General features: G+C 47.0%; 1 protein-coding gene across 2 annotated transcripts; it reads right to left on the reverse strand.

The window, feature by feature from the left end:
• Positions 1-1834: 1834 nt before the first annotated feature.
• arhgef2a (Rho guanine nucleotide exchange factor (GEF) 2a) lies at positions 1835-25478 on the reverse strand. Of its 2 annotated transcripts, none has more exons than XM_068333189.1 (23): positions 25196-25478; positions 22447-22609; positions 22199-22266; positions 21740-21800; positions 21406-21535; positions 20366-20475; positions 20068-20211; positions 19642-19892; positions 18663-18788; positions 16936-17053; positions 16654-16730; positions 15220-15391; positions 14388-14464; positions 14095-14267; positions 13829-13896; positions 13494-13682; positions 13180-13266; positions 12887-12933; positions 12486-12518; positions 12357-12407; positions 4780-5055; positions 2727-2883; positions 1835-2642 (listed from the first exon to the last, which is right to left on the reverse strand). In XM_068333189.1, the coding sequence occupies exons 1-23, from the start codon at positions 25256-25258 to the stop codon at positions 2623-2625; spliced, it is 2661 nt and encodes an 886-aa protein (XP_068189290.1). In that variant the 5' UTR covers positions 25259-25478; the 3' UTR covers positions 1835-2622. The 2 variants fall into 2 exon arrangements, with proteins under 2 accessions (XP_068189290.1, XP_068189289.1); XM_068333188.1 differs by having other exon boundaries at positions 21740-21803; positions 25196-25477.
• Positions 25479-25565: the final 87 nt, after the last annotated feature.

Consider the following 25565-nt stretch of genomic DNA (forward strand, 5'->3'; position numbering starts at 1 on the left):
GTGACAGGAGTGCTGACCAATCGGGTGAGACTCCCGGTATCTCTGGCCACCTGAGGGCGGGTCTACTCGGGTCTGCTCCTTGCCGTCAGCTGCGGCTCTACCACTCTGTCCTGGGGGGCTGCTGGACCGTGTCAGGTTGGGAGAGAGAGAGTCACTAGAAATCCACATTCTGTTTAATAAAGGACAGCAGCTCTGCTGCCATTCAGTGGTGGGTGGAGGAGGTCCGCTGCTGGGCGGTACACATATATGTGCATATATATGAGTTCATTCAGATTAGACGGGAATTGAAAGTCGCGCTAGCTGTGCTAATTGCGCTAGCCACGCTAATCGTGCTAGCTGCGCTAGTGAGGCTGGTCGTGTTAGCCACGCTAATCGTGCTAGCTGCGCTAGTGAGGTTGGTCGTGTTATAGCTATGCTAGGTGATCTGGTCACGTGAATCGCTCCAGTCATGCTGGCTGCTAATTGCACTGTTAATAATGGCGATGTGAATAATGTAGTTATTATCCTTAATATGTGTGTATATATATATATGTGTATATGTGTGTGTGTGTGTATATATATATATATACAGTATATATATTATATTATTATGTATACTATATTATGTATGTATATATACTGTATATATTATTATGTATACTATATTATGTATGGACTGTCTGCAGGGCAGGTTTCTGTGGTAGGGGGTGAAATCAGGACGGAGAAGCGCCTGTTGCTCCGCTGCAGGAGGACACATCCGTTGGATGGAGGCGATTCTGGAAAGCGGTGAACTACAAAACTGAGTCCTTCATGAAATTATGGTCTGTAATACTGCAAGTTACTGATTTAATGCCAGAAATCAACTGTTCCCTGTGTGGTGCCTGCTCTCTGACCGGAGTTACCGCTGTGGATAAGGGGGTTCCAACACACACACAGTCCCCCCGATTATATCTCCAACAGGTGGTGATTACACCAAGGACTCATTAAAATAATGAAAACAAAACGATACAGAAAGTTAGACCTGCTTCTCTCTGCAGAGACAGTGAAGGAAAGAAGACGCAACACCACCAGTCAGACAATCTAGGACATTCAACTCCAGCATTATCAATTAATCGTGAGGAGTCATGTGACGTGATCGCTAGTGAACAGACAGGCTGTTGTGCAGGTATGTAAACTCCAACGAGCCGCAAGAAGAATTGATAGTTAACGTTACCTAAACGTGCTCCATAAAAGTCTCCAGGAGCAGAAACACTGTTTGTCATTGGAGCTCAAGCTGACTGTATTCACCAGGATGAAAGAGTCCAGAGACGTTCATCACCATCACACACTGAACGGGGATTCCTGTATTTAGGAGCGATCTTTGATACGTGAGCTGCATTTGGGAGCAGATTTAACAAGTTTGTCAATGCAACAAAATATTATACAGTAATACAGTGATGGAAGTTAAACTTAAAGCACCAAATATGGTACAACAGAGTCGTCACGTGGTGCGTCATTCTCTCCAGGACGCGCTGCATGGAAAATAATCATGAATCTCATTATGCATTTGTAGACGTTAATCAATTTGAAGTTAGGTTAATATAGCCAATATAGACACTTAGAGCTTGTGTTGCCTTCATATAAAGCTTAGAATTATTTGCGGCTCCCGACAGGTTTGATTTTATTTTTTTTGGTTCAATTTGGCTCTTTGAACGTTTAAGGTTGCCGACCCCTCCTCTAATGCCTCGCACAGGTTGTGGGTTTGAATCCCTGAACCTGTCACTCAAACTCACGTTTGTTAAATGTTACTGAAATTTTGTGTTTGAACTTTTTTCACTCAAAAAATACATAAAACAGTGAAAAACAAATTGTTTCAAGTTTCAAGTTTATTTTGCTTTACAAGGATTAAATAAGCTTTTAAAATATGTAATATATGTAATATGTGATGTAGTATATGTGGTATTTAATATGTCACATGTAGTATGTGTGATATGTTGCATCTTGTCACAATCAATCAATCAATCACTCAAACAATTAATCAGTCAGTCACTAATGAGTGGTTTGACACTTCTTCCTTAAAACCCTATAAAGTATCTGAATTTTTTCAAGAATGTTTAACAAATTCAAGAAATAAACAACTTAAACCGGACGAATGTCAAGCAAAACATTTTGTCTTTACAGGATTAAAATATATCAATATGTAAACAAATAGGTGAAACTTACAGAACAGTGCAGTTTACAGTACAGAGTTTTCCAACATTTTAATATGCTTTATTGTGAAAATGATGAGTCCTACTTGTTTTCATTAATTCTATATTTACAGACAACATAAAATCACTGCATGCTCATATTGAAAACAGAAACCACCATAATAATAAGTCCTTGTGTTCATTTTATCAAAAGATTCAACAGACGTTCATTTTAGCAACATTATCAGATATCCCTTTGGTCAGGAGTTACATTTAATCCAAACCATTTCATTTCATTTCAGTCACACAGCATGAACTCCAAACTATAGCAGCTAAATAAAGATAGAAATTATAGACATTTATATTTTTGTAAACACGTCACGCTGGCTAGAGAGAACAACGGTGTGCATTTGTGAAGACACTGATTTATTACTGTAAAGAGTTATAACTTTAAACCCTGTAAACATGCTGATGATCAGATCTCCACAGGATTATCTGTAAAAGAATCAAACCAACATTTATCCTTATGTCTCTTGAATAATAACACAATCATTGTTTCCCTTCATTCTGTGATCTGACCTCTAGAGCTCACTGACGCCGTCCCGTCGTCATCATCTGATGTCATGTCGACCTCCAGGTCGCTGCTTTCCTGGAGGTTTTCTGATTGGTAGACGGGATTCTGGTTGACCTGTGGGGGTTCAGCTCCAGTCGACATCTTCCCCCCGAGCTGCGACGGCTGAAAGAGCAACAGAGGAATGAGAATAATCAAACCGTCCACATTCTGAGCTGCAGCTTATTTGAGAATGTTATTTAAAGAAGCGTAAATTAGCTTATTTCATGCTAAAAGGTAACAATATTTTACAAAATGCTCTGTGAAACAACAACAAAAAAAGTTTTACAAATCCTGAATCCGAGATTCGACTTCCCGACGGACCCTCCTCTCCAGAACCCCTGAATAGACCTTGCCAGGGAGGCTGAGGAGTGTGATTCCCCTGTAGTTGGAACACACCTTCTTAAAAAGGGGGACCACCACCCCAGTCTGCCAATCCAGAGGCACTGTCCCCGATGTCCACGTGATGTTGCAGAGGCGTGTCAACCAGGACAGCCCCACAACATCCAGAGCCTTGAGGAACTCTGGGCGGATCTCATCCACCCCCGGGGCCCTGCCACCGAGGAGCTTTTTAACCACCTCGGTGACCTCAACCCCAGAGATAGGAGAGCCCGCCTTAGAGAACCCAGACTCTGCTTCCTCATGGGAAGGCGTGTCTGCGGGATTGAGGAGGTCTTCGAAGTATTCTCCCCACCGAGTCACAACGTCCCGAGTTGAGGTCAGCAGCGCCCCATCTCCACTATACACAGTGTTGATGCTGCACTGCTTCCCCCTCCTGAGACATCTGATGGTGGACCAGAATTTCTTCGAAGCCGTCTGGAAGTCGTCCTCCAAGGCCTCACCGAACTCCTCCCACGCCCAAGTTTTTGCCTCAGCAACCACCAAAGCCGCATTCCGCTTGGCCTGCCGGTACCTATCAGCTGCTTCAGAAGTCCCACAGGCCAAAAAGTTCTGATAGGACTCCTTCTTCAGCTTGACGGCATCCCTTACCGCCGGTGTCCACCAACGGGTTCTGGGGTTGCCGCCACGACAGGCACCGACCACCTTACGGCCACAGCTGCGGTCGGCCGCCTCGACAATGGAGACGCGGAGCATGGTCCACTCAGACTCAACGTCCCCCGCCACCCCCGGAACGTGGGTGAAGTTCTGCCGGAGGTGGGAGTTGAAACTCCTTCTGACAGGGGATTCCGCCAGGCGTTCCCAGCAGACCCTCAGGTCAAACCGGCATCTTCCCCACCAACACACCACCAGGTGGTGATCCGTTGACAGCTCCGCCCCTCTCTTCACCCGAGTGTCCAAGACGTGCGGCCTCAAGTCCGATGACACGACCGCAAAGTCGATCATCGAACTGCGGCCTAGGGTGTCCTGGTGCCAAGTGCACATATGGACACCCTTATGTCTGAACATGGTGTTCGTTATGGACAGTCCATGACGAGCACAGAAGTTCAATAACTGAACACCACTCGGGTTCTGATTGGGGGGGCCGTTCCTCCCAATCACGCCCTTCCAGGTCTCACTGTCATTGCCCACGTGAGCATTGAAGTCCCCCAGCAGAACAATGGAGTCCCCAGTAGAAGCGCTCTCCAGCACCCCCTCCAAGGACTCCAAAAAGGGTTTCATAAAAATGCTAATTTAAGGAGTTTTTCCTGAGAATATGGCCTCCATGCCACGCTGCATTGATGATTAATTAATGATTAAAGAGGCCCCAAAAAGTATTGAAAGGATAGAAATTAATATACCTATCAGAAGTCTATTTAAAATAAAAAATTTTATTGATCTTATGTAATACTCTAATTTTCAGAAACACTGAATTCTGGGATTTCATTATTTCTGAGATGTTATCATAAAAATTTCAAGAAATAAGGCTTGAAATATTTCACTCTGTGTTTAATTAATCTATATAATATACGGGATTAATTTTATGGAATGACTGTAAAAACAATTTCAGAATTTTTCTTGCTATTCAAATCTTTTGCGACACACCTGTGGGTGTGTGCACACACACGTTTGTCGCCCCCATACCTTCATTTGTCGGACCTGCCGCTCCAGCTTGGCCCGGGCCCTCTCGCTGTCCTTGAAGCGACTCTCAGCGTCCCTCAGCCTCAGCAGTTCTTCCTGCAGTAAACTGTGTTGTCTCCGCAGAAGAGCCAACTCCCCGATGGTCGACGCCGCGCCGCTATCTCGACTTCCCACGTCTCGCCAGAGAGGCCGCCATGTTCCTCCTGCAGCTGGTGCTACAGTATCCTGAGACTGCAGCAGCACCAGCTCCAGAATGGAGTCTTGTTTAATGACGGCAGCCTGTAGGATACGATGAGATAATCCAGATTATTAAAAACTGGATTAAAGATCAATCAATCAACTTTAATTTGTTAGGCGCTTAATCACATCAACACACATTTCAAAGCGCTTTAACTGTCACAGTCTCCGACTCTCATTCCCCTCCTGTCACACCCCTGCAGTATTTTTCCACTCTCCCTCACTCTGCTCCACTCTACCTGCCGGCCACGCCTACTGCTTCAGCCCATGCTGCTCACCTGCTTCTGATCACTGCAATCAAGCCTGCATTTAGTCTCTCCAGCACCTTCACTCCATGCCAGATTGTTCTTCAGCGTCATGCGAGACTTTCCAGCGTTTTTTTCCCTGTCTGATTTTCCGGTATCGACTCTGCCTGTCCCTGACCTGCCATCCTCGTCTGCCTCCCGGTAAACTCACCTGCCTTCTGTCCCTGACCTCGTGCTTCGCCTCAGCACCTCTGGTATCTGCCTGCTCGTTTGGTTTCGACTCCTCCGCCTGGCCTCGTCTCTTCTCCTGCCTGTTCCTCAACGGTACCTCTGCCTTCACGGACTGTTCACCTGGCTTCGACCTCCCTGCCTGCCCCGACCTCTCTTCGGCTCACTCCTCGTCGGTCTCACAGTTCGTGCTGCCAGCTCTCCAGAACTCAGGGCGTCCTGCCTCTGCTGAAGTAAGCTTCATCTTATCTCCTCTACAAAAGAGTACTGCATTTGGGTCCAAACAACACCCGTTACAGTACAATCTGGCCAGAAATGGACCCAGCAGACCCCACATCCCCCCAGTCTCGCCTAGCCCTCGTGGAGGCAATGCTTCAGCAGCATGAGTCTCTGTTAGTCTCCAACACGGCAGAGGCTCGTCAGTCTGCATCATCCCTGGAACGAGCGCTAACCTCGCTAGCTGCCCAGGTACAGCAGATGGCAGCTTCCATGGCGCAACACGCTGCTTCGGTCCCCGTTCCGGCCCCTACTGCTCCCACCCCTGTGCCAGCATCAAGTTCCACATCTGAGCCCCGTGTGGGGGCACCAGAGCGCTACGATGGGGATCCTGAGGGTTGCAATCCCTTTTTGACGAACTGCTCAATCCTGTTTGCCCTGCAACCCCATACCTTCGCCACAGAGGGGGCCAGAGTCGCCTTCGCCATCAATCACCTCACTGGTAGAGCACGTCTGTGGGGGACGGCGGAGTGGGAGAGAGGCACGCCTGCCTGCGCCACATTCCAAGCCTTCGGTGAGGAGCTTCGCAAGGTGTTCGGACCCGTTTCCCTGGGTCCTGATGCAGCTGGGGGACTCATGAGTCAGAGGCAGGGAGATCGGACAGTTTCGGACTATGCCATAGACTTCAGAACTCGGGCTCGTCTCAGCGATTGGAATGCTGCTGCCCAATGTGACGCCTTCCTAAATGGGCTGGCTCCTTACGTAAAGGATGAGCTGGTTCCGTTCGACCTTCCCAATTCCCTGGACGGTCTCATTGAGCTGACTACGAGGCTGGACAGGCGGATACAGACCAGGAGGAAGGAACAACGCTGTGAGAGAGGTGATCCCCGGCGTTCTGCTCGTTCACATAGGGTCCCAGTCATTCCTGTTCCCTCTTCTGAACCTATGCACGGGGGGGTGGAACCCATGCAGGTGGGGCGAACCAGCCTTACACCAGAGGAACGAGAACGACGACGCCGGGAAAATCTCTGCCTCTACTGTGGCCAAGCCGGCCATTTTGTCTCCCGGTGTCCAGTAAAAGGGAGGGCTCAGCAGTAGAAGGGGGCATTTTGCTGAGCCGGTCCCAGAACTCTGCCCCTAGCCCACGACCTCTGTTTCATGCCCAGCTCCTGTTGGTAGGGGGGTCCCACACCCTCGCCACCTTCATCGACTCGGGGGCAGACGTCAACCTGATGGATGAGGACCTCGCCCGTCAACTGGACATCAGTCGAGATCCTCTCCCTCGCCCCATGCCAGCCAGCGCTCTGGACGGTCATCTCCTGGGAACTGTCACCCATCAGACTGCCCCCATCTCTATGCTCCTGTCTGGCACACACCGTGAAACCATCCGGTTTCATATCCTGAGGTCTCCCAATCTTCCCCTCATCCTCGGCTACCCCTGGCTTCGACGCCACAACCCCCATATAGACTGGTCCACGGGGTCCATCCTGGGATGGAGTCCCTCCTGTCAGCAGATCTGCCTCAGACCTGTGGGGGCCCCCACGCCGTCTGCCAGCCCCTGTTCCATTCCTGATCTCTCCATGGTGCCTTCTGACTATCACGACTTCCGGGAGGTGTTCAGTAAGGCGAGGGCCACCTCTCTACCTCCTCATCGGCCCTACGACTGCGCCATCGACCTCCTTCCCGGCTCTGTACCCCCCAAGGGCCGTCTCTACTCGCTGTCCGCACCTGAAAGGGAGGCCATGGAGACCTACATCAGCGATGCCCTGGCCGCCGGAATCATTCGACCCTCCTCGTCACCTGCTGGAGCGGGGTTTTTCTTCGTCGACAAGAAGGATGGGTCTCTGAGGCCGTGCATCGACTACCGAGGTCTGAATGACATCACTGTGAAGAACCGCTATCCTCTCCCCCTCATCGCCTCAGCTTTTGAGCTGCTCCAAGGGGCCACCGTGTACACCAAGCTGGATCTCCGCAACGCCTACCATCTGGTGCGGATCCGAGAGGGAGATGAGTGGAAGACGGCCTTTAACACCCCTACAGGACACTACGAATATCTGGTGATGCCGTTTGGGCTCACCAATGCCCCGGCTGTGTTCCAAAACCTCATCAATGATGTGCTGAGAGACATGCTAAACAAGTTTGTGTTTGTCTATCTAGATGATATCCTGATCTTCTCCCGGTCCAAGCAGGAACATATCCTCCATGTCCAGACGGTGCTGCAGCGCATGCTAGAGAACTCCCTGTTTGTCAAGGCCGAAAAGTGTGAGTTCCATGCCTCCTCCGTGTCCTTCTTAGGTTACATCATTGGCCGGGACCGCATGGAGATGGACCCCGCAAAGGTCTCAGCTGTCGCCTCCTGGCCTGTCCCTGACTCTCGCAAGCAGCTGCAACGCTTTTTGGGGTTCGCCAACTTCTACAGGAGGTTTATCCGGGGCTACAGCACGGTGGCAGCACCTCTCACCGCCCTCACCTCCTCCAAGGTCCCTTTCCACTGGACTTCGGCCGCCGAGGAGGCATTCCAGCTCCTGAAAGGGCGTTTCACCTCGGCCCCCATTCTCCTGATCCCTGACCCTGAGAGACAATTCGTTGTGGAAGTCGACGCCTCTGATGTGGGGGTAGGGGCCGTTCTCTCTCAGCGTTCTGCCAAGGATCAAAGACTACACCCTTGTGCTTTCTTCTCCAGGCGTCTGTCCCCAGCAGAGATTAATTATGACATTGGGAACCGAGAACTATTGGCGGTGAAGCTGGCTTTGGAGGAGTGGCGCCACTGGTTGGAGGGAACCAAGACCCCCTTCCTCGTCTGGACTGACCACAAGAATCTGGAGTACATCCGCTCAGCCAAGAGACTGAACTCCCGTCAGGCCCGGTGGGCTCTATTCTTCGCCAGATTCCGTTTTACCCTCTCCTACCGGCCAGGCTCCCGCAATGTAAAACCTGACGCCCTATCCCGACAATTCATGGGCGGGGAGGAGGCCCCCTCTAGTCCTGACAACATCCTTCCTGCTTCTCATCTGGTGGCTGCTCTCACCTGGGAGGTGGAGGAGCGCGTGAGAGCTGCTTTGGAGGACCAGCCGGGGCCCAGCTCCTGCCCCCAAAACCGCCTATTCGTTCCCCAGCAGCTAAGGTCTGAGGTTCTACAGTGGGCCCACGCTTCTCGACTCACCTGTCATCCCGGAATACACCGCACCAAGGAGGTTCTGCAGCGGCGGTTCTGGTGGACCTCCATGGATGATGACATCAAAGACTTTGTAAACGCATGCCCAGTCTGCAGTCAGAACAAGGCTCCTCGCCGGGCTCCCGCCGGGCACCTGCATCCTCTGCCTGTGCCCCACCGACCCTGGTCCCATATCTCTTTAGACTTTGTCACCGGGCTGCCACTGTCAGGAGTTTACACCACCATCCTGACAGTAGTGGACCGGTTCACCAAGATGGCCCATTTCGTGCCCCTGGCCAAGCTCCCCTCGGCCAAAGAAACCGCTGAACTGGTCCTGCAGCACGTGTTCCGGCTCCACGGCCTCCCATCCGACGTGGTCTCAGACCGAGGACCCCAGTTCACCTCTGCTTTCTGGAAAGAATTCTGCCGCCTCCTGGGAGCCTCCACCAGCCTGTCCTCCGGGTTTCATCCTCAATCCAACGGCCAGTCCGAGAGGATGAACCAGGAGATGGAGACAGCGCTCCGCTGCATGGCTTCAAAGAATCCTGCCTCCTGGTCCACTCAACTGCTGTGGGTGGAATACGCCCATAACACCCTCATCAGCTCTACCACCGGCCTATCCCCATTTCAGTGCGCCTATGGCTACCAACCACCCCTCTTTCCTGCACAGGAGAAAGAGACGGTCTGCCCCTCCGTGGAGGCCTTCATTCGCCGTTGCCGTCGGACCTGGACGCAGGCTCGGACAGCTCTCCTGCGAGCCATTGACCGGTACACAACAGCCGCCAACCGCCGTCGATCCCAGGCTCCCCCCTACCAGGTGGGACAGAAGGTGTGGCTGTCGACCCGAGACCTTCCGCTGAGGGTGGAGTCCAAGAAATTGGCCCCCAAGTTTATTGGGCCATTCCCCATCGAGAAGGTGGTAAACCCTGTGGCTGTTCGGCTCAAGTTGCCCCGCACCATGCGGATTCACCCCACCTTCCATGTTTCCAGGGTCAAACCGTTCCAGGAAAGTCCCCTGCAACCTGCCTCCCAGCCACCTCCGCCGCCTCGCTTCATTGACGGGGCCCCTGCTTACACAGTGCACCGCCTGCTACGCTCTCGTCGCCGTGGGAGGGGCCTACAATACCTCGTCGACTGGGAGGGGTACGGTCCGGAAGAACGGTCATGGGTCCCGGCCCGTCAGATCCTGGATGCTAGAGTCATTAAGGAGTTTCATCGCCTACACCCCGACCAGCCTTCCAACACTGTCTCTGAACGAGGGGGTCCCATCGGCAACACTCGGTCTCCTCCTGCATCTGGGGCATCTACAGGGGATGACGTCAGCTCAGCCTCGGAGGGGGACAGTTCTCTCTCGGCGGACGACGAGACTAGGACGGAGGCCTCTGAAGAATTCTAGCCCTCCACCTGGCCCCCTCCACCCACCCGGTTCCTCTGCGGCAGTTTTGGGACGTCAGGAGCCGTCCCTTGAGGGGGGGGTTCTGTCACAGTCTCCGACTCTCATTCCCCTCCTGTCACACCCCTGCAGTATTTTTCCACTCTCCCTCACTCTGCTCCACTCTACCTGCCGGCCACGCCTACTGCTTCAGCCCATGCTGCTCACCTGCTTCTGATCACTGCAATCAAGCCTGCATTTAGTCTCTCCAGCACCTTCACTCCATGCCAGATTGTTCTTCAGCGTCATGCGAGACTTTCCAGCGTTTTTTTCCCTGTCTGATTTTCCGGTATCGACTCTGCCTGTCCCTGACCTGCCATCCTCGTCTGCCTCCCGGTAAACTCACCTGCCTTCTGTCCCTGACCTCGTGCTTCGCCTCAGCACCTCTGGTATCTGCCTGCTCGTTTGGTTTCGACTCCTCCGCCTGGCCTCGTCTCTTCTCCTGCCTGTTCCTCAACGGTACCTCTGCCTTCACGGACTGTTCACCTGGCTTCGACCTCCCTGCCTGCCCCGACCTCTCTTCGGCTCACTCCTCGTCGGTCTCACAGTTCGTGCTGCCAGCTCTCCAGAACTCAGGGCGTCCTGCCTCTGCTGAAGTAAGCTTCATCTTATCTCCTCTACAAAAGAGTACTGCATTTGGGTCCAAACAACACCCGTTACATTAACAGACAGAAACCCCCAACAGAACCCTCCAGAGCATAAGCAACAGCGGCGGGGAAAAACTCCTTAATTGAGGAAGAAACTCCGGGCAGGACCCAGACTCTTTTGGGCAGCCATCCGCGTTGACCGGTTGGGTGGAAAAGAAATACAATGAAGATAAGGACAGGGTCAGAGAGAGAGAGACAAAGAGAGAGGCAGATAGGCCAGATGGAGTCAGCAAGAAGGTCATGGGTTTCCAACTTTCTGTGTAGAGTTTGCATGTTCTCACCGTATCTAAATGGGTTTTCTCTGGGTACTCCAGTTTCCCACCAACATCATGAAAAATATCTAACATCATCTAAGGACCTTTAGGTCATGTTGGCCCACAGTGGCATGCGCGTCCAGAGTGCAGCGACCCGACCAACTCTCCATCTGACTTTACAATTTCATTGTACAATTGTATAATTGTATAATGACCAATAAAGCGTCTTATTATTATTATTATTAGTAGTAGTAGTAGTAGTAGTAGTAATAGTAGTAGTAGTAGTAGTAGTAGGTGGCTGACTTTGTGGAGTGGTGCCAACAGAACCAGCTCCAGCTCAACGTCTCCAAGACCAAGGAGATGGTCCTGGATTTCCGGCGGGCACCTCCCTCTCCACAGCCAGTGATCATGGAGGGCAGTGAGGTGGAGGTGGTAGGAAACTATCAGTACCTGGGACTGCAGCTAGACAGCAGACTGGACTGGTCACTCAGCTGGGACTGTGTGTACAAGAAGGGGCAGAGCAGGATGTACTTCCTGAGGAGGCTGGCCTCCTTCAACATCTGTCCTAAGCTCCTTCTCATGTTCTATCAGTCCGTAGTGTAGTGGGGCCAAGGTGTTGTTGTTGTGATATTAGACAGTGACGTGCCTTACAATGTAAGAAGGGTGTACCTTACCTACCGTGTGGGCCTCCTGCTATCTTCACCTTTACCTTTACTTTTTGTTATATTTTATACTGGGTTAGGGTTAGGCTGCATGGATGACTGTATGATGGCACGGAGGAAGAAAACCTCCGTGCACTACCAATGACAAGTTAAAACATTTAATGGTTCAAACAAGCTGAGAAACAAGGATTTGCACTTTCCCCTCACATAAATGAATAACACAAAGCATACCTATTCTTCGGGATCAATAATAATAATAATTATAATGGATTAGATTTATATAACGCTTTTCTGGACACTCAAGATGCTTTACATTGGACCCATTATTCATTCACTCCTCATTCATACTTGGTGATGGTAGACTGCGGCTGTAGCCACAGCCTCTATCTATATCTATAACCATCAATACATGCAGGATTCTCTGCACTGCGTGTAGCTCAACATGTGATGAACTGTATACTGCGTGCTCCTGAACTGTGTGACATCCTGAGTGAATAACGCTCACCTGGAGTGCATGAAGATAAACACTGAGATTCATCAGCCGCTGGTAGATCTCCTATGAATGCCGACAGCAAATCGTTATTGATGACTATCATATGCATAGACTTCAATAATCCTTCCCCCCCTTACTTACTGTAGGTGGTTTGTCTGGAGTCCTTATGTAATCCTTTGGAAGAAGAACGTCAGAGTGTCATGTCAATGAAAATACATTTTTATAACTCACTAACTACAGACTCTGTTGATCCCCCCAAAAAAGCACAGGAGATTTGCCCAATAATATAACACTCTGACACACAACCTAAAGCCAATAATGCAAAACACAGAGAAGCTAGCTCCACGCTAAAATGGAAGAGTCTCAATTAGCCTGACACCAGACTTAATTCCGATATAAGTCAAAGACATTCAAGCAGGCAAGAGGATGCTGGTACCTTAATAATTATATGAGTTACTGACTTTAAAATGCAGGTTATTACACCTTAGATGGTGTAATTACCATTTGCACTTTTTACACTTCCACCGCAGCTCTCAGCTCACCTTTGTAAAGAAATCATGGATTCCATTAACCAGGAGATCTTGATCACCTGAGCAGAGACAAATACAAGTCAAGAAGTCTCATTTTTTCATAATTAGTGTCTCATCTTATAGTTTTTTTGTGTGGATTTTATGCATGTTGAGGAGTAATTTTTAAAGTGATATCTGACAGCATTCCATGTGATTGACCTTCTTGATTTGCATAGCATATGTACACGTCTTGAGCATTCTATTTTTACTTCAGATCATTGAGGAACATAATTGTCTTATATCTGTAGGAATCTTCAGTCACTTACTGGGTTCTTCCACTTCCCTGTAACCGTGATGGCAAGGAAGAGGAAAGTCAAAATTGGAGCCCAGAAGGAGCTCACTCAACGTATCCACTGTGGAAACACACACACACACACACACACACACACATACACACACACACACACACACACACACACACACACACATACACACACACACACACACACACACCAAAACTGAAGCAGGATGTTTTTGTTCTGTTCAGTTAGGGGTGAATCTGCCTGTTATTCACCCTTTTTTCTTACCTAAATCAACTTATGTTTGACTCACAAACATGAAAACACAGCAGCAGATTTACCCTCAGCTGTGGCATCAAGTAGGAGTTTTTCTGCCCGAGGAGCTTGAGGTGTGTCCGCCCTGAACAGGTAGCGAGTGACGGGGGGCCGTAAGCCCATCTGACCACTCGTCACCTCGGCCAGTTCACAGAAAAGAGTCACCCTCTCCTGCAGGAGCTCCAACATCTCCCTGTCCTTCTGCTGGAGATCAGCTGAGAATCAACAAGTCATCAACACGTCAAACATGGAGAGTGACTGTTCTTACAAGTGGGATCAGGATTTCAGTGGATGGAAGTTTAATTTAATTGATGTGACATGAATTCTTTCTATTGGACCGTGTTTCGTTGCGTCTCCTCACCTTTCAGTCTCCTCAGGTGGGCCTTGTGTTCAGACTCTATGAGGGGGAACTCCTCCTTTGATGGACACCTGAGCACACAAAAGCACCACAATCTCAAATTCTGATTGGTGATCTGCTTTGCCTTTGCCATTTAACAGAACATGACATCCGTCTGCAGTGTGTGTGTGTGTGTGTGTGTGTGTGTGTGTGTGTGTGTGTGTGTGTGTGTGTGTGTGTGTGTGTATGTGTGTGTGTGTGTGTGCGCACGTCTCGGTGCGATGGCCCACCTGCTGACAGTGTATTGAATGTGGCGCATCCAGATGTTCTTTTCCTCCTTGGAGGCTGCGTGGAACTCATACATCTCAGGAGGGGAGGAGTCGCTGATGAGGAACATGCCTCGCTCCTGATTGGCTATATCTCTCACTATCAGGTTCTGAAGGGAAAGCACTGGAGTTTTGTCCTGAATAACACAACGATGTACCGTGTGAGTCAATGGAGGGAGAAGAAGGACATCAACAATCAACTTTTCATTGATCCGTTGAAGAGCTCAGTTTCAGTGAGTGTGATTGTGTAGGCTTACCAGACATGGGAAGATATACCTCTGGTCTTTCTCCTGCAGACACACCAGGATGTCTGTCATCAGTAGGACCTGAGTATCTACACCAAACACAACACGAATGTTGGGGTGAGGTTTTGGTGAGAGAGGACATAAAAGGTGTACAGAGCACAGAGAGATGCATATGGAGCGGTGGTGCTCGGTGGGGGTTGTGGCAGAGAGGAGAACTGCGGTCAGATGTTCCCCCAAGATACAAACATTTGACTGTGCATAAGTCGGTTGTTCGTATCTGGAAATTACAAGATCAGATCAAAGCAAATAAAACAAGATATATTCATTTCTATCAGCTTTATGGATCACAGTTTTATTCATGGATTACTACATATTACTACATATACATACCACTCATATTTAAGTGTCCTCTCTCCATCCAGTCTTTGTGGAATCGTCCACTACACTCTGTTCTAACATGTTGGACTCCAACTGTGATATTTTTTGAATATTTGAACTGGCTTGCTCCCGATTTCAAGCTTTCAATCTCTCCTGCTCCTAACACTGCCGGGCAACGTCCAGCTCCCTCGCCAGTTGACTCTGATTTACATTTTTTGGATTGATCTACTGCCCTGTCGTCTTTTAACCTGAATCTGAATCAGATTTATGCATTTTCTTCAAATTTAACTTTCATGGACATCTGTACATTTAAAAAAAAAACAATGACAAGACACCGTAGTGCTTTAGCAGTATTTTATCTTTATTAAAAATATGCCACCAGGTGAGCATTCAGGATATGGTTCTGATTAAGATTACATATCAATCACACATTTTACACAAAGACTGTTTCTAAAGTGCTGCGTACCTTTCAGACGGGATCCTGGGGTTTTCCACAAAAGGATCCCTTCGTAGATAAGTCTCCGGCGGAGCAATTCTCCAGCTTTGAAAAGTCCACCATCCCTAACTCTTGTCTCAGCTCGTGGGTCCAGTTTCGCTAGGATCTCTTGAAGTCGCTGTGTTTTCTCCAAGTCCTCCATCTGCAAAGCAGAAAAAAAGGTGATCTTTTATTTGGAAAAGACATTAACATCAAAATTGGCACCTTGTCTCTTGCTCCTACCAAGGCTGCTCGAAATCTTGGAATCAAGATTGATCATCGACTGACTTTTTCTGATCGTGCAGCCTCAGAAGAGTTTAAGAAGGAATTTAAAGAGAAGATAAAGGAGGAACTTCAGCTAATTCGGGACAGCAGTAGTAGACTTTGGAGATTTAATCCACTTCTTAAATCTATCTTTGTGCTCCTCTAATTTCTCCAGTAGTACTACAATCACACAAACGTGCAGGCGATCGTTCTGCATTGGCAACAAAAGCAAATGATTCAGTCCGTTCTTCCTTGAATCCTCTGTTCTCATCAACTATCGTTCTCTTTTGTACATTGGGATCCATGGCCCATCACAACACCCGCCAGTTTGTTTACAACAGCCACCCGCCTGACAAAGTGTCGCGTTGCTAAGTGTCTCCCTATGTGTGGCTATGATGCAATTCTTCATTGGTAGAAATGTTGATATGTAGGCCTAATGTAGTCATATTCAAGTAAAAACGTCACTAAAAGGTGTTTTATAAGTTTTGTTTGTAAAGACTTTTAGCTACGAGTAGAATATCTGTCTATTTTTTTCTTTTAAGTGTAACACCACCCTGCTAATGGTCCACCTACCACAGTGATCCTGCAGCCACCCAGTCATGAGTTGGCCAGTCTTCTACCTGCACCATTAGCTTGTGTTGCTGGTATGCAGACAAGACTCACCTCAACTATGAGAACTTCAACCTCCATTCCCTGCCTGATCGTTGGCTCTGTGACAGTCAGTCAAAACAAGCCAACTCTGATCTTTTGTGTCTTGTATAAAGTGAGAGATCACCAAGTCTCCTCTCCTGTGTCTACAGCGGTGCTCAGTCCGGGTTTGGCCTGCCCCGGATTCCTGCAACTCTCCAAACCTGCTGGTCAACACTCCCGCCTGGATCTCTGGACTCAACTCACCTTTCTGTTTGCCTCACCAGCTTTAGTCATGGGGCTAAAACCTACCCTGCCTCCACCCTGGACTTCCATTCCATGCCCAAAGACAGTTCTTTTGTTTAAGTATTGTTATATTAAACTCTTTTGAATCCAGCACCTGCCTCAGTGTCTGTGTCTGCACCTGGTAGTTCATTAACTACCTCCAAAGCTGACAATAATGTAATGTCATGATGAAGAAAGTCGTAAAAGTACCATCAACCACAGATTTCTCTTATATCAGTATGTTCATACCTGTTGGTCTATGGAGTTAAGAAGTTCTCTGATAAGGGAAAGTGCCTGGACCAGAGACGATGTTTCTTCATCATCATCTGGAAGTGAAACAGAAAGGCATGAAGATAAGATTAATGTTTTAACATGCTATAATTTTTGTGTATGGGTCTACAGTTTCCCAGTTTTACACTGTTGTATTAAATGCCTTTTCTTTTTTTAAAATTTCTTCTGTGTTATCTTAGACAGAATCCTATTGTTTCGTATAAACAGGAAACTGATAGCGAAGTCCTTTGGGTCATTTACCACTGGTGTTGTCCAGGATGCGCTGGATCAGAACGGGATACTTGGAGATCCGCTGAGTCACCAACAGGATACACTCCTGAACACCATGGCAGCGTAGTAAAGGTCCTCGATTGACCCGCTGACCGGAGATGGAGACAAGCATAAATGAATAAAATTATCACGGCTGTCATATGTTATATATTTTGTCACTATATCTTTTAACTGTTGCAATGCATGGTAGCGCAGTGGTCAGCATTGTTGCATCATGGGAAGAAGGTCCTGGGTGAGGCATGACGGAGTAGTACCATCACAAAGGTATGTCTACTCAAAGTTACTGATGTATACCAATGCGCTCAAACAGAACTTCCATTAAAGGCAATGTTGTAAATAACATGACTGTTTGATTGACCGTCTGACAGTTGGGCAGCAGGTTCAAGCCTACATCAGTGGGATGTCTTCATCTCCCGTGTGTTGTGACTCACTCTGTCTGTCCCAGAACAATGTTATTGCTAATGTTAGTGGAATGTTTTTGGAATGTTTCAGGCCAACTCCTACATTTAGAGAGTGGTCTGCCTCCTGGACTGAAACTGAAGATGGTCTATCTGCCACTCTCTCTGTCTGTCTCTCTCTTTTCCTTGACCTATCTCTGTCCCCAGTCCCTAATTTCTTTTTCCCAACCAACAGGTCAAAGCAGATGACCGCCCTCCAGAGTCTGGGTCCTGTCCGGAGTTTCTCCCTCTATGAAGGAGTTTTTCCCCGCTGACGTCGCTAATACTTGCTCTGGAGGATTGTTTGGCTATTTGTCTGTTAAGCGCTTTGAAATATCTGCAGATCTGATTAAGCGCTATATAAATAAAAGTTGATTGATTGATTGACGATGGTTCCACAGGAGGATCCTGATAACTGAAGGCTCTGGCTCCCTTCAGAGATTATAGCCTCAGGCATCAGTATATGTGTCTTCTACTCTCTTTAGTCATTACGGACAAACAACATGAAGACTTTTTTTTTTACTAAATGACATCAGAGGATAAAAGTGCTCCATTAACTATTAAAATTTTTTTTAAATTTGAATTAATCAAAAGACAGACTATCGCACAAAAAATTGCACGGTATGCACAAACACAGCCAATGGCCAGATGAGGAGGAAAATGTTATCCGAATGGTCCAACATGTCCATAATGTTGCATGAAGGCAAAGTCCCCCTGCATCCAGAGAGCATAATGTTCCACAAGATTTTGAAAGAATGTTGATGCCTGACTGTAAAGAGGTTTGCATGTGAGGAGAATTCAAGGTCTAGATCTTTCCTAGATTTTACAGGGAGCCAGTCTAGAGAGGCCGATAAAGGAGAGGTTTGATCTCTCAGGTCCAGCAGCATTCTGGATCAGCTGAAGTGTCTTTAAGAAGACTAGGTGGGGTGGGATCTAGGAGACAGGTTACTGGTTTATCAGTTGGGACGACTGTGACGACTGGTCTGAGCCCTCTTTTGGTTGTATATTACATTAAGCAAGTCAAACAAAACGTGTTTTCCTCGCAGCATAAAGATCAGGTAGAAACATGATTACAGAGTTAACCTGAAGACAAACGACACATCGAATTTTACTCTGAAGACAAAAGGTCCAAAGGCAATACCGAAGGTGTTCCCGACAGGGCTTTACGGTGGTACTCATGAGAAAAGAGTCTTTTTCTAATTAGAAGTCACTGCATGTTTTACTGTATTAACGTTATCTTGCATTATGTTTCCATCTTACCCGTATGAAGCTCTGGAACCTCTTGTCTTTACCCAGCAGTTCCTTGTACAATTTGACGGCCTTTGAGTGACGGCTACAGAATTCCACGTACGTCTTCCTCATTTCGTTTGCACACTGGCCTGAGAACTGACAGAACACATGAGCGCTGCTGGTTTTACCTTATATATACTTTTCAGAGCTGAAATGAAAATAGTTTTATTATTTATTTTCCAGTATTTTAACAAGATAAAAACACTTGCTGAGCCTGTGTCTAAATTTTATTTCAGCCTTTGTAGCCCCATTTGTTAACACATATAGCCGACGACCTACAAATGTGTTTAGAGTAGATCTGGATTATTATGTGGATGTAAGTCACACTATACTCAGTAATAGATAAACATCATAAATATCTGTAGAGTTTGATATTATGATCTGTAGTAATATATAATTATTATAATATATATACTGTATATTATAAAATTATTATATATATATATACAGTATATATACAGTGTGTGTGTGTGTGTGTGTGTGTGTGTGTGTGTGTGTGTGTGTGTGTGTGTGTGTGTGTGTGTGTGTGTGTGTGTGTGTGTGTGTGTGTGTGTGTATACTGTTTATATACTGTATATACGTATATACATATATATAGGGTTTTTTTTTAGGTGGGGCATTTATTGAAGGTCCGCCTTATAATCCAGTGCACCTCATACGGTGGAAAATACTGTATGTAAAAGTTGTTTCCATCCCATGTTTGTTTTACAAACTCATTTCCAAATAATTTTTTGTAAAATCTAAATAACAACAACATGTCAATAAGAATGAGAAGTTCATTTTTTTAGTTATTTCTTTTTTTACTGAATATGCTGGACCCATGCAGGAAAACTTTTGGCCGTCAGTAATACTATTATAGATGTGTGCTGAACCATAATAATAATTAACCTTTCAGCATCTGGCAGTCTGAACAGTGTATTAATAAGCACACAGAATGCATGGCAGTCACCTGCTCTAGTAGAATATCTCCTAAACGGTGAATGGCGAAGTTGCAGCTCGATCCAGGCTGAAGGTTTTCATTACGCCTCAGGAGCAGCTGTGCCAGGAAATTGGAGTGTATCCTGATCAGCTGGTCCAGACAAGGGAAAATGCCGTGCACGGTGCCGGGTTCCAGCTGGAGCTCCTCTAGCATCCCCTGTCGGAACACTCTCTCCATGATCAGCAGGGTCCGCATGTGGTGCAGCTCTGTCTGAATGAGCTCTGAGGAAAGAAACCCACACACAGCAGGTGTACGTTTAGTACGTTAAGAAATCTCATTTTCATCCTGTCATTAGCATTTATATGCTAACTTTCTCTCTGGATTCGGTAAAGTTGGACAGAAATACATTAATAAGTTTCATGAACTACAGGTGAAGATGGATGATGTTATTGTCACCATAGATGACATCCTGCCTCTTGATGACATTTTTGCGTTGTGCCTGCAAGAAACTGCTGTCTACCGCCATGCTCCACGAGTCAGCCTTAAAGTCCTGGGCCTCAATCTCGATCTCGTCCAGCACAGACGTGTAGTAGAGATCTCCTGAACAAGAACACGACATCAGACCGAGAACATCAGACGGAGAACATCAGGTTTCAAACACCAAGGTGCTCGGAGACAGACACGTTAAATTAATCCACCACAAACTTATTGACATTATAGTAACGTTTTCTCCTGGATGTTGATGTTCTCATACCATCATCAGTGAGAGACTCCACTGACGTAGCTCTGGTCCTGAAGGAGAGGGAGTCAGTGGACTGGGACAGGATCCTACGCAACCCCAGGGGAGACTCATCATTCAGGGTCCTAGCACACACACACACACACACACACACACACACACACACACACACACACACACACACACACACACACACACACACACACACACACACACACACACACACACACACACACACACACACACACAGACACACACACACACACAAACACACACACACAGGTAAAGGTTGGGGAGACAGGATTTTACAGTATAAGACAATAGCATTAGCATTAGCATTAGCATTCCAGGTCAGGTCTTGACGTTGTTTGTTTCAGGTATTGAAAATGTTAAGAATAAAGAAAATAAGTGTAGGAACAGACTTTAAGTAATTGTCTATCAGACTAAATATTAAAACAGCTAAAGTTTTTAACACGTAGTGAAACTTTGAAGTTGAAGTTGGACTGAACAATTTATTAGATCCCACGAAACAGTGATGTGTTGTAATGTCAGTGTTTGTGTGTTCATTTGTCCGTCCACCAAATATCTTCACAACGGTTGCAGATAGAAAGATGAAACAAAAAGCACATGACTCAGGCAGCCAAGGGGATGAAAATTTGATCACAACTTTGACCTTGAGAAAACTAGGTCAAGGTCAAATTTTCACTTTTGTACCTTTTTAGGTACACATCTCTGAAACCTGATGAGATTAAATCACAAAACAAAAAGCAACATTTTCAGGAAGCCAGAGGCACAAAAATGTGATGATGACCTTCACCTTTGGAAAACTAGGTCAATGTCATACTCGATAGTACAATATAGAATTCATTGCTGCGACCATTATGAAAGTAGGTCAGGGTAAAATTTTGAATTCAGGGGTGTCGCAGGATGTTGCAGTCGCTGACTGCCTTGTTATCTTGTGCTTTGTTCATCATACCTGTTGCTTAGGCACAGGTGGCTAAAGTTAAAAGCCTGCCCTCAGGTAGTGTTGTAGCTGCTGTCCAACAGAAGCCTACCCGATGTTGTTAGTGGACACACTTTTGGACAGACTTAGGCCGGAGCGACCACGGCGGGACCCGAGCAGCGACTGGCGGAAGCTGTCAGACGGGTAGATGGCTGAAGTGGGACGTTCACGCATTCCTGCAGCTAAGGAGTGACAAAGACACACACAGTAGGAAGAAGAGCGCAAGAAAAGGAGGAGGATGAAAAACACAAGTGTGTATTAGATAAAGTAAGAGAGGAACATTTTTAGGAAAGGGAGAATAATTAAAGATGAACTGAAAAACGTAACAATGGCACATGGAGAGCCAGTTGAGTTACGAGAAGTGTGTGCTTCAGAAAAGTTCTCACTTTTTGTGCGTAGTGTGACGTTTTGTGTGACTGAGTTGTTCCGCACTAGCGCCATCTTCTGCTGCTGTAAGTACAGGACACAAACCAACAAACAGTAGTAATGACAGAAGTCCTCACAAGCAGGTTGGATTTATTGTTCAGTCTCCTTCAAGTTTCCCACCTGCTTCAGATCAGTTAGCATGAGGCTAACAAGTAATTGGTTTGATTGGTTTTACAGAACAATTAATTGTACCCTTCACACTCCATACACACACATATATTTTTGGACCCCATCAAAAAAGGGAAGATCGAATTGACCCTCTGATCTTGGGGGGTCTGAGGTGATGCTCAGTACCAAAGAAGAGGAACTTTTTTGGGATGGCAGTAGCTCAGTCCAATAGGTGTTGGACCGGAGGTCGGCCGGTTCAAGGCCAGTGTAGGCATGCAAAAAAAAAAGTGTTCGTACAGCCGGCGTCTTACCCTCTGTTTCATTTTGGCGCAGTTTGGTAAAGTGTCTCTGCAGCGGTTGTGGATGGTGACACTGCATGCTGTAAAAAAAACACAGCAAAACATGATCACATCTTTCTATTTGCATAACCTCCAATATTTACCTCCAGTATTTCCAGTATGTGTGTGTACTCTCTAAATGTCTTAGCTGTCAGTTAGTCCATTCATGCTGTTCCTGGATCGAGACCTTCCACCACCGGTTGGGGCCCTGTGTCACTCACTGGGGCAGCTGAGGGCCTCCTTGGCGGTAATGCTCTTGTTGCACGCTGAGCAGAGTGTCGTCCCTGAGACGGTCATGGAGGTGAAGAGGTGACCGTTGTTGTAACGGGCCTCTCTTTCCCTCACTGCCTTCTCTCGCTCTCTCATGCGCTCCCTCTCTTTATTCTGCAAGCGAGAGACAAAATGTGAGCAAAACATCTACCTACATGTGAATGACACGAAGCGCATCATGGTGATGATGTTTGGAAGTTCTAGTGAGAATATAAAGCACATAGACAAGGAAGACGAAAGTCAGCCTGCAAACAAATGACCACCTATTGCATATCTCCATAATTCAGGGCCTTAGAGCTTCACGTGACTGCTGACGGATCACAAAACTGTTGACGGGACCCTCCGGACATCCAGGATTATGGTGCTGCTCACTTTTGTTAATCAACCAACTTTTATTTGTAAAGCGTTTCATCACATCAACAGACATTTCAAAGCGCTTTAACAGACAGAGAAACCAAACAGAGCCCTCCAGAGCATAAGCGATAGCGGAAAAACTCCCTCATTGAGGAAGAAACTCCAGACAGAGTTGCAGTCTAGAGTTTAGATCCTGAAGTGGGGACTGGACTTTCAGGCTGTGTTCACTGACTCCTGGGTTGTTGACTTTTATACTTGTCAAGAAAGAGCACATACACAACGGCAGTATCTTGCAAGCACTTGTAGGATGACTGAGACGGTACTAATAAATGTCAGAGACCAAGAAAGAAAGAGACATAACAGAAGCCCAAAAATAATTGATGAAACTCCCTTTAATGGCAGGAAAGGAGGGAAACAGCAGTCTGTAGGCCTATAGCAGCTTATCTAGTGGAATCTATGTTGATCCTAATTGTAAGCTTTATCAAAGCGGAGGTTTTTTAGTCTATTCTTGAATAAGCCCCCCGGATCGAGGCCGGAAGATCGTTCCAGAGTAAAGGAGCCAGATAGCTAAAGCTTCTGCCTCCTGTTCTACTCTTAAAGACCTGACGGGTTACCAGAAATCTCGCATCCTCAGAGTGAAGAGCCCTGGGAGGAGGAGGCGATATGAAGCTTTATCCTTATCCAACCTTAAATCTGGAAAACCATGTGCCTCAGGGCTCAATCTTCTGCCTGCTGGAAAGGGGTCCACAGTGCAGAGAAGGTGTTATTGCTGGCCCCGCGCCCCCCGCCCCCTGTACACCCAGCACCCTCTCTGGACTTGAGCTTTAACATTTCACTAATTTTAGAAGTCATATTTCTACATGATTTGAAAGGTGTGTCTAACTCATGGTTCCGCTGGCATTGAGGACAAAATAGAGTTGACATAGAACCAGAAAATAATCAATCGATTAATGAAGTTTCCACTCCACTCAGAGAGAGTCAAACACGTCACAAACAAATGGTTTTCATTGGTTGCTGATAACAATGGTTGAGATCCAGCCTCCCATGTGGACAGGTTAGACTCCAACTGGGGTTTTCAGTGTGAGGTCGTCGAAGTCCTGAAAACTAACGATAAAATCTGTGGTGGAGGGTTTCACAAATACAAATTCCAATTCGTTGGCTTTGTAGAACACCTTTTTAAACATAAATGAAAGCATTTCCCTGTCACAGTTTCATGTAGTTATGATCACACACTCAAAAGTTAACCAAATGAAATTCGCTGTTGTTTTGTTTGAAGTGACAGATTGCCGCGTTAATGCAGCGTTGGAATGTTTCTGGACAATCCAGGAACAGAACAGACCAGAATCTGTGCTGAAGGTTTGACAGCCAAACGCCTCTCAGGGCTAAAGCACAACCAACTAAACACACTGTGACTTTCACCAGGAGTAGTCTGACAAGTTAAATGAATATTAAATTGCACATTGCCACTGATGCATGTATGTAAATATATTTCAGAGCAGTTTGGCAGAATTCAGCAGACCAATGACGGTTGCATTGAAGCTGTTTTTTTATCCTGCTGGTGTAAGTTTTTATTTCCTGAACCGTTTTCCTGATGGCAGCAGTTCAAACAAGCCGTGACCAGGATGCGACGCGTCCTTTGTGATGTTCGCTGCTTTCCTGATGCTCAGCTTTAACAATGACCTGAGTGAAACCAACAAATTCCAAAGTCGACCCGTCTTCGCACCCCCCAGCCTTCGTTTAGTAAACCTTGTTCCTGATGGGCGATGGTGAGCGTGTTCCATCGGTGTAACGCCGGTGCAAACCTGCCTCAGGTGGTTGTTTTCAGATTTTTATTTATACACATTCTTTAGGCCAAAAACATTGTAAGAACGCAGTAATATCACAAACACCCACTGCCATTTCTATGGCAACAGTTGCTATAGTCAGACATCCAGTGGGCAAGCACCATGCGCACACTGTGTACACCACCACCTACATTCAAAGTACACACACACACACACACACACACACACACACACACACACACACACACACACACACACACACACACACACACACACACACACACACACACACAGTGTCTCTCAGAGCCTGTGGCCCCACAGAAAATAGGAACTGTTAAGAGTCAGAACAGAAAGGGAAGTGTGAAAATCAGGAGAACACAGACAGCAACATGCGTCGTCTTAGCTGGAGTCAACATATTTCTGTCCATAAATGGTCGTCCTTTGTAGTCAGTGAGATTCCATCACACACAACCATCACACACAACCATCACACACAACCATCACACACAACCATCACACACAACCATCACACACAACGCTCACACACAGCGTGGCGACTCACCCGCAGGTTGATCTCTCTCACCCTGTCCTGCCGTAGCTTTGACAGGTTGGCAACTCTGGACATTGTGGAAACTGTTTCCTCTCAGATCAATCAGGAAGTCGTTGAAATCAAATGTCCCCAAACGAAAAGGTCAAATTTTGATGCCGTCGGCTTTTCTGTGGACCCCAAAAAACTCAGAAAAATCCTTCCTCAATGGAAAAACTGTGTTTTGTGCTTCTGCTTCTCGCGAAGTAACAGTTCCTGTGAGAAATCTGAATCATCACCACCCCCTCACACACACACACACACACACACACACACACACGCACACACACACACACACACACACACATGCATGCACACACACAGCCTGTTCACCTGTCTGTGAGTA

Source organism: Antennarius striatus, chromosome 14 (genome assembly GCF_040054535.1).
Source record: "Antennarius striatus isolate MH-2024 chromosome 14, ASM4005453v1, whole genome shotgun sequence".
Lineage (NCBI taxonomy): Eukaryota > Metazoa > Chordata > Actinopteri > Lophiiformes > Antennariidae > Antennarius > Antennarius striatus.